This window comes from Diadema setosum, chromosome 4 (assembly GCF_964275005.1).
Source record: "Diadema setosum chromosome 4, eeDiaSeto1, whole genome shotgun sequence".
NCBI classification, from domain to species: domain Eukaryota; kingdom Metazoa; phylum Echinodermata; class Echinoidea; order Diadematoida; family Diadematidae; genus Diadema; species Diadema setosum.
In genome coordinates this window covers 23,985,303-23,994,267 of record NC_092688.1, presented here as the reverse complement: position 1 = coordinate 23,994,267, position 8,965 = coordinate 23,985,303, and the positions used below count along the sequence as shown (strand labels likewise).

General features: G+C 36.6%; 1 protein-coding gene across 1 annotated transcript; it reads right to left on the bottom strand.

Moving 5' to 3' along the window:
• Positions 1 to 253: 253 nt before the first annotated feature.
• On the bottom strand, positions 254 to 8,317 carry LOC140227729 (uncharacterized). Its single transcript, XM_072308136.1, has 6 exons — positions 8,257 to 8,317; positions 6,850 to 6,897; positions 5,911 to 5,973; positions 5,378 to 5,443; positions 4,371 to 4,494; positions 254 to 1,553 (listed from the first exon to the last, which is right to left on the bottom strand). The coding sequence occupies exons 1-6, from the start codon at positions 8,315 to 8,317 to the stop codon at positions 254 to 256; spliced, it is 1,662 nt and encodes a 553-aa protein (XP_072164237.1).
• Positions 8,318 to 8,965: the final 648 nt, after the last annotated feature.

The following is an 8,965-nucleotide window of genomic DNA, read 5'->3' as shown; positions in this document are numbered from 1 at the left end:
AAAAAAAAAAATTGTGGGTATATCAATAAAAGCAGTACATCCATACGGGTTTGTTCTCCCAAACTTCATATTTACATATTGAAAAAAAAAAAAGGAAATTATCGTCGTCAACTATAAAATATGTTGTAAATGCCAATTATTAAATGCATAAGATATGTTTTTGATGAATATTAGTATACTGACCCCTCAGACGCTTCTGCTAGTGTTGTAAGTGTATAAATAGCTAGTCAGTACAAAATATTCAAAGATCCATCTATGCATTCATAACGTTCATATACAGCTCCTCATGTGATGTCTCGTTACTGTCACTGTGGCCTCCTTTTGTTTTGTCCACCCTAGCATACAGTTCTTCGCAAATTGCTGGTTTTACTGCCGAATATGCCTCAGCCGTTGCATAAAGTTCTTCGCATGTTGCTGGTTTGGGTGCCGAACAAGCCCCTAATGTTTTGTTGACCGTTGCATATAGTTCTTCGCATGTTGCTGGTTTTGCTGCCGGATATATCCCAACTGCTTTGTTGACCGTTGCATATAGTTCTTCGCATGTTGCTGGTTTTGCTGCCGAATATACCCCACCTATTTTGTTCACCGTTGCATACAATTCTTCACGTGGTCTGGTATTTGAAGCATAACCCGTGAGATTCTCGGAGTCATTGCATTTGATCAAGATGGCATCTTTCTTTTCAGAATGCTTGTCATGGGTGGAACCTTTATCAGGATTCAGCAAGCAGTATTCCTCGGAATCGAAAGCGTCAGTGAACTGTGGTCTGTTGAATGTTTCGATATTGCTAGCTTCGTCAGGATTTAGTTGATAATAGAAGGCCTCCTCACAATCCACGGTTGGTACAGAATCCACGCAGGAATACGAAATATCATCGTTTCTGTCGGAGTAAACTTCTTTCTGAGAAGCTGGACCAGAAGCCGAGAGATATGTTGGGGAACATTGCAGTCTCTTATCTAGAAAGGGAAGATTGCAGTGATCGTACTCGCTGTCTCTATTCATACCAATGTTCTCGCCACTCCTTTGACCGAAATCCAACGAGTTATAACGCGTTTCATCAAACAAGTGGGCTCCATCGAGGGATCTAGAGCCCCTTTTCGTCAAGATATCTTTTCTACAGACATCTACATCCTGGTATTCATAGTCATCATAGCCACTCGCCGTTTCGTCAAATGATGTGTCCTGTAGGCCACGGCTGTCATTAACATACGGAATACTCACAGAGGGCAGTACAGAACAAGTGACGTTGGTCTGTAATGGGACTGTGCAAACGGAGACTTGTTCTAAGTTTGATGCGTGGGAACGTCCCTTGTCTACCTCCGCAGCGTCCTGGTAGATGTGATATTGGTTCTCTTGTGGAGTCGGGAGGTCACTGAAAATGTTGCCATGGTGGTTCGTGAAATGATGACCCTCTGCTGCAGCGTCAGTAGTAGTATTGTTTGATACATGATCCGTTGAGCTCAGAATTTGGTTTGAATTGTCTACAGGATGCATCTGCAGCTGTCTGTCAGCTTGTCTGTTGTGTGCCTGATTTGAAATATGTGAGGCTCTACGTCTGTAACGGCAATGATAAGAAAGATTCACTTGTTTGGAAGAAAAGAAGAAGGAAGAAACAAAATACATCCTGCCATAAACAATCAATAAAACACTGCTTTTTAACATGAGATGGAAACATACATCGCACAGTATCACAAATGGTATGTGAAACATATTGGTTTGTTCCATGGAAAAATGAAAAATAGGTACAGTTAAATGCTGTGCCTGCAGATCAAAATCCATTCACACTCTTTGGAAATAATAATGATACGTTTTGTTTTTGTTTTTTTCAGGGCTCTTGTACCTACACATGCATTTTCTGTTGTTTCTCAAAGTTTCAAGCATTTATTACTCAAAAATGTTGAAAATGACAATAAAAAGGCACAAATAAATTGGATAAAACAACTACAGTTGACACATTAGAGGGAAAAGAGGGAAAGAAAACAAAGTGTCTCTCGGTGACAATGCCCTTCCACACTAGGCAATCCCTAAAAACACACACCTCCGACACACACATACACTACTACACACATGAACACACGATACTTGATTATGCAAATAATATACATTTTGTGCAATATGTTAACTTGTTTTGGATTGACATAGTGTTAAGATAGTGAAATCCATTCACGCAGTTTACGAATATAATAACATTTTCTACGGCTACATACTCATGGATAACTTATTCTGTTATTACTTAATATTTCAACATTTTACTTCAGAAAGATGAAAATGACAGGACAATGGCGTAAATATCAAACAACTACCATGGACACATCAGGGGGGGGGGAGCAGTATCATTTGAGGGTAATAATTTTTAAATATGAAGAGTTCAGTTGCAAAAGGTGCTACATCCATTTTACATCAAAATCCACTTTTTGGTCTTGATGTACTCATTTTTAGGACCTCTTTACAACTATACTAACGAAAAGCTGAATTTCTAAACAGAAAGTGTTTAAAAATTACATTTAAAAATCAGTTCGGTTTCAAAAGGCACTACATCCATTTTATTTGGGTTTCAAAAGGTACTACATCCACTCCAATGACATCATCGGGAAATTGACCAATCAGAGATCAGCATTGATTTGACCCTCTACCATTGTCTACTGACTTAATCTGTAAACAATAGAAGTTGGCTTTTGGCTTTTTGGCTTTCTTTTAAAATCACCACGCAAATCTGACAACTGTCTTGAAAAACCCATCACATTTTATCAAGCAATGGAGGAAAATGAAGGAGAACCCATTGACAAAACAAACCATCCCAAGAAAAGGATCAGGAATTAAAAGCAGTAGACAAGAGCAGAGGAGAAATGGTAGAGAGACTGGAGAAATTACGCAACTTTCATGTAGTCCCACGTACTGCATTTACTGTTAGTTACCGGTACTGTGCGTTACTGGTAGGGAGTTGAGTTTGAGCCATAAATTGTCCCCAGAATTAAGTACAAACACTGTGTAGGTATGGACTATGCCTTATATAAGTGTCTTCACAGCCAATTAAAGTGTGTGACAACGTGAAAGCAAAGTTACTTTGTTAAATGTATACAATGGCATGGAATTCTGACATCCCTATTGCTACCAACAGTGCTTTACCAATGGGTATGCTGTGCTATTCTGTACGTGCATAATGTGAAATACCAGGGCTGGAAAGTACGTGGTGGCATAAAGCTTTCAACAGTAGATTCATATTCATTCTTGTAAATGACACCTTTCACTCATACAATGTCACAAAGGTAATACCAAATGTGTGTTTACATGTAGTATAGGTGGTCATATTACTCATCGACGGTCTTGATTTTATATCAGCTTTTAGATTATCAGATTCGTCTTACCTGATAAAGAACATACCAGAATGAAATTCATATAATGAATTAAATTACAGCGGTGAGAAAATACAGCACAGTCAGATGCAACTGCTTTTCCACCTTTTCCCTTTGAAGTTCCATTGAAAAAAAATGAAGAAAAAAAAAGATAATGAATACAGTATTCTTGAGACACATGAAGGGAGAATTCACAGAGAGAAAAATAGCCAAAAATTTTGATATAAAGAAGAAAAGAAAAGAAATCATGAGATAAAGCTCGTGAGAGAAAAACGAAAGGAAATAAGGGAAGAGAGAAATCACCTGGTGAGATATTGTGACCCCTCCCCATCTCTATACCATTTACGCATAATCGATCCCTCCCCCTCCATGCTCGATGGATGCAGAACATTTAAAGCATGTGAAAATTGATTGATTATGACCAATGACAATCATTCATTCAAAATATTGGTCAGCAAGGGAGAAGTGGGGCACTAGCTGTGCACATTGGTTTGCTATTCTTGCTGCTAAATAGAGCAGACCATTATCAGTTACCTAGGCCCCCTTGACCTCGTATCCCATTCCCATCAACACCATTGCTGGAAAAAATAAATCCGCGAAACGTGTCATAACATCACACTGCATATATCTCTGGTATGTGAAATTATGGTTTCAAAAGGTACTACATCCAGATCCGGTTTAAAAAGGTTTAAAAAGGAACTACATCAACAAAAATATAAAAATGATTAATTCATTGAAAATAAATGTATGGACCTGGATTTTCTTAGAGAGTGGTTTTAATGTTGTATCATTTAGCAGTATAATATGAGGAAATATCATTCCAGTCTGAGCTTGCTAAATATGATAATAAAAAAAATCACGTTTTTCTCAGAACTTCAAATTAAGGATGTAGTACCTTGAAACCGAACTCTTCATTTACCTTCCCGCAGCAGCCCAAGAATATCCCCTCCCGAAATTCATACAAACATACACTCTCGTAAACAAACCTTCACAGGATACTGGATGATGCAAACACTGACCTTTTGCTGTGAAACTTGCACAGTGTCATGTACATAATGCCAAACAGTATGGGAACAACACACAGAAAAGTCCCCATCGTTATATAGACACCATCTATCTCAGTCAAGTCAGGAGCTTCAGAAACTGGAATAGGATCAATAACATGACATCCTTGTCATCATTGGTCGAAAGTATATTATTGCATTAAAAGAAAATGAGAGGATTCTATACTACCGTGTCATCATGAAATCAATAATGGAATAATATCCCGCAACTGCAATAAAAAAAAAAATGAAAACAAACACTGCATTGCATATGACACGAAGGGCCACAACTAGGTAAACAATTTTGAGAAATAACATATGAACTGTTAATAATTTCCTTGAAATCACTGTAGTGGTACTTGTCTATGATGGTATTAATTGACGATCGTTTTGACGTGGTAATACACGTTCCCTGACGAAAGTCTTTGTTTCGTCTCAGGTCAAAATCTCAGGCATGAAAACAATTTTCATAATGATTCTCAAGTAGTTTACAGTATCATTGTTGGCGTAAAAGTTTCCTTTCGTACCCATTCATCGAGAACACGATAACACATGAATGTTCATTTTTTTACCTTTATAGCTTTAGGTCTCGTGTATTAAGAGCCTTTAGTGGCTGTAGTGTTTTACGGTGACATTATAACCACTGGCATTCTAAATTCACAATTGCCCTTTATTTCTCTTTATGATACCCACACCAGACGAGCAGATTAGCATAAATCAATGTCAACAAGGCACACGCGACAAATCATGCTTTTGCCCATGTGTGAGGACCGTTGCTAAAAATATTTTCGCCCTTTGGACACCTTGTTTGAAAAACGATTATGTAATATGAATCTAAAAAAAGAATGAACAAAAAAATTAAACGCCTCTCTGTCAAATCCTTTTTTGCTTCATTATTGAATATAAATGTAACGAATATGTTTTTTGTTTTGTTTGTCTATTTGTTTGTTTTTTACATCAGATGATAAGAATATGCAACTCACTTCTAGTGGTTTCGTTTGTCATGTTTGTGTCTCGTATGGTTGCATCTTCAGTGAGCTTTCCATCTCCTGTTCATAAAGAGAGGATAATTAACAGTAGTACAGACAGCCACAATGATTAAGTTCCTGACGGAAATAAGCTCACATGTGCACTATGACATAATTGCATGATATACGCTGAAGTGACATCGATGAAGCAAATAATCATTAAATTTTTATTTTACTTAATACCTATTGATGTTGTCGTAAGTATGTGCATACTGATCTACAGATGATTATTAAAGAGGGTACCATGCGGTTTAGGTTTATACTTCAGTCTTCTTATCTTTTTGATAAGCAAGTCTTTACATGAAAATGCAATAATCAGAAACAGATTTAAACTGTAGGCTTTTTGCAGAAAAAAAAAACACTCATGTGATTGAAGTAATTAATAAGTGAACAATGAGAGTGTTACAAGGAAAAAAGTAGACAAATTTAAACATTTCGTTCAGCATAATGGCTGATATGCTGGCTATTCTTGCTGAAAATTATCTCACTTATAAACGACGTAGTGGTGATCTCGGGTAATGTCGTCAATTCTTGGTTAGGTAGTTTCTCGCCTGTTTTATAGGAGAAACACAGAAGCATTATGGATAAATAAAAATAATGACATAGATCCATACAGACTGAGTCAAACTTTGCTCAATATGGTATATTCGCAGGTACCAAAATGTTTCAATGCTTTACTCAATGAAGAATTCAGTGATAAAGATTGCCTTTTTTGAAAAATTATGCGTTAGCATTGGATCAGTGAAGCACTGAATCGACAAGAGCAAAAAAAGAAAACGCGTCTTTTACCACTAGATTCTGTATGTTAACGAGAAAATACAACTTTTTTTTTCAGAAAAAGCATGCATGCCTACATTCTCAAAATGACCCGTTTTCTATGCATATCCGATGTATACAACCATTTTTGCATATTATATACATATTGATCGACGACGAACCCAACATTACAAAAAAAAAAAATAAATAAATGGCAGCCATACGTATTTTTTTTTTTTTGGGGGGGGGGGGAGGGGATCCTTATCTCTAAAACACATGTAAAGATATCAAAACTTTATAAGGAAAAAAAGGCTCAAATGTTTATTTTTGGTACTTGTGTGTTAAATTTCTGAATAACTTAGATCATTTAGACATAATAGAAGTTAACAACTTGCAAAGCAGTGAGAAAAATAAGAAATGGTATCCATTTTTGTGACGCCATTATGGGTGGCGGAAACTGTCCATTTGCAATACATGAGGAATTTTGATTTGTTATTCTGAAAATATTCCTGGACCAATCCTGAAAAAAAAAAAATAATTGTTAACAAAACAATACAAGGTTAAAACTAATGCTTTTGGCCTAACATGCTGACAGCTACGAAACACACATCACCAAACAACAACAGCAACTCTACCAGCAACTAACTTGGAAACATTTTGAATGCACTCACTGGAGATGTAGTCTGTATTCGTGGTAGGCGTTGTGTTGATGGTTCCACCTAGGCATTAGAATACACATTTAAGAACTGATTCAATTTCATGAGTACAGCGGGAAACCTTCTGTCATACTGTGGAAATGTGAAACACTGTTACTAGCATTGCACGATTCCGTCCGCCTTTTAAAACTGTCGATGGAGTATATAGAAGGCCTGCCTACATTTTCCCATCATTAACTCTTTATGTGCCATGGTGGAAACCCCCTGTGTGCCACGTTATTCTGAGACACGAAGGTAGTCATGCTTTGAGAAAGAATTCTGTGTTTCCAATTTGTATAACTTCTTCAAATTTCTGTTAAGCTGTACATAATAGTAAGCAAAGTGTTAGAGGAATGCCAAACTTTGCTTCGATATACATTGTATGACAAATCTATTTTTAATATTTCTTTTAAATGACCAGTTGCTACATTACTGTAAAGGCATGACTTTTGCACAGAAAACCATGACAGAAACTGAAAATATAAACGCAAATCTAGTTAGGAACACCGCTTGATAGTTTACCACCACATGCACTGTAAGCCGTAAGTGAGAGGAACAAAAGCGCGAGAAACGCTTTCATTGTACCGGGGGATTAGCGATTTATCTATCGGTTTTGGCGGCTTTGTTTGTTGAGCAGAATATGCGAAGTTGGCACGCCGTCGACTGAGTCGGCCGTGCGAACGTGGCACATAAAGAGTTAAACGAAAATCATCCAGGAGGATATTTCTGTGATTCATGAATCTCAATGGGCAAAATGAAACAGGGAGATTTTTGGTATCTTCTTATCTAGACATGAGGATATATTAACGTTTTCAGGAAATATCCTGCAAAATCAAGGAGACTTGGCAGCTCTGATGTAAGATATGAAAATCTTTCAGAGTTCACAATCAAATAATGTCACATTAAAGACTAACTTCCTTATTGGTGTATCTTGGCTTTCGAGAAAAACATTTTTTTGTTTTAGTATATCAAGTGACAGTGTTATCAAAAGATTAAAAGAAAAAAAAAACAACACCATTACTGTCTCACGTTTCAACTTATACTTTTGACTTTAAGCCAAACTGGAACACATTGCTCAGAATGTTTCAGTTTATGATTACAAGCTGCTTTCAATTCCGTAAATTTTTTGATAAATCCCATAAATGGTCCAGTTTAAGTTCGATTACCATGTACCATCCTCAAGTTCTTCTCTTATGCTCAGTGTTATACTGTTTTATATTCAGTGTAGTCAATCGGATTTTTTACCTTTGACAAAATACAACCTGTAAATCAACGTCAAAACTTTTGTCGCATTTTCGAATTTCCAGCAGAATGGGATTGACACGTTCCAGGTCGGAAAGTAAGTAGACCGTCCGGGTAGTCCCACGCACAGCAGTGTCGCACTGCCATTGACGATGTAACCTTCATCACAGGTGAGAGTTATCTTGGACCCAAAGCTTGTCATATTTGAGTCCCAATGACCATTTCTCACATGACCGGGGTGACCACAAAACCCCACCGGAACTGTTGAGTTGAAGAAAACAAATTATGCAATTACATGTATAACTATAATTATAATATATATATATATATATATATATATATATATATATATATATACATATATATATATATATATATATACGGATGAAAACGTTGTACGATGTACAATTGGCTATTTTCGGGCTTTGCGATATTCAAACCCTTGTAAAATTGTCACCTGTGGGTGTTTTTCATAGTTTTAGGTATCATTTGGTAGGGGAGGGTTGTGCCTTTCAGAAAATAATACTTTGTATTGTTGTAACTGCATTTCCTTTAAAAAATAATGCCTTAAAGCTGAAAAAATTGACAAAAATGCATATTTTATGAAAAAATCCCAGAATCAGACGTCGCAATTTTTGTTCTAATCCAATTCTACAGCTTTGTTTTTCCTTGTGAGTAAGCCCACATACTTCTACTATTTAATCAAGTACTTCTGCCATGAACGTGTATATTATTTATCTTATCAGGAACTTCTGAATTCACTCATGTCTGAAAAAGAACGTCTCTGAATGAAGTATCTTTTCCTTGACGCAAAAAATTCAGGATGAATATGAAAACATGTAAGGCCATA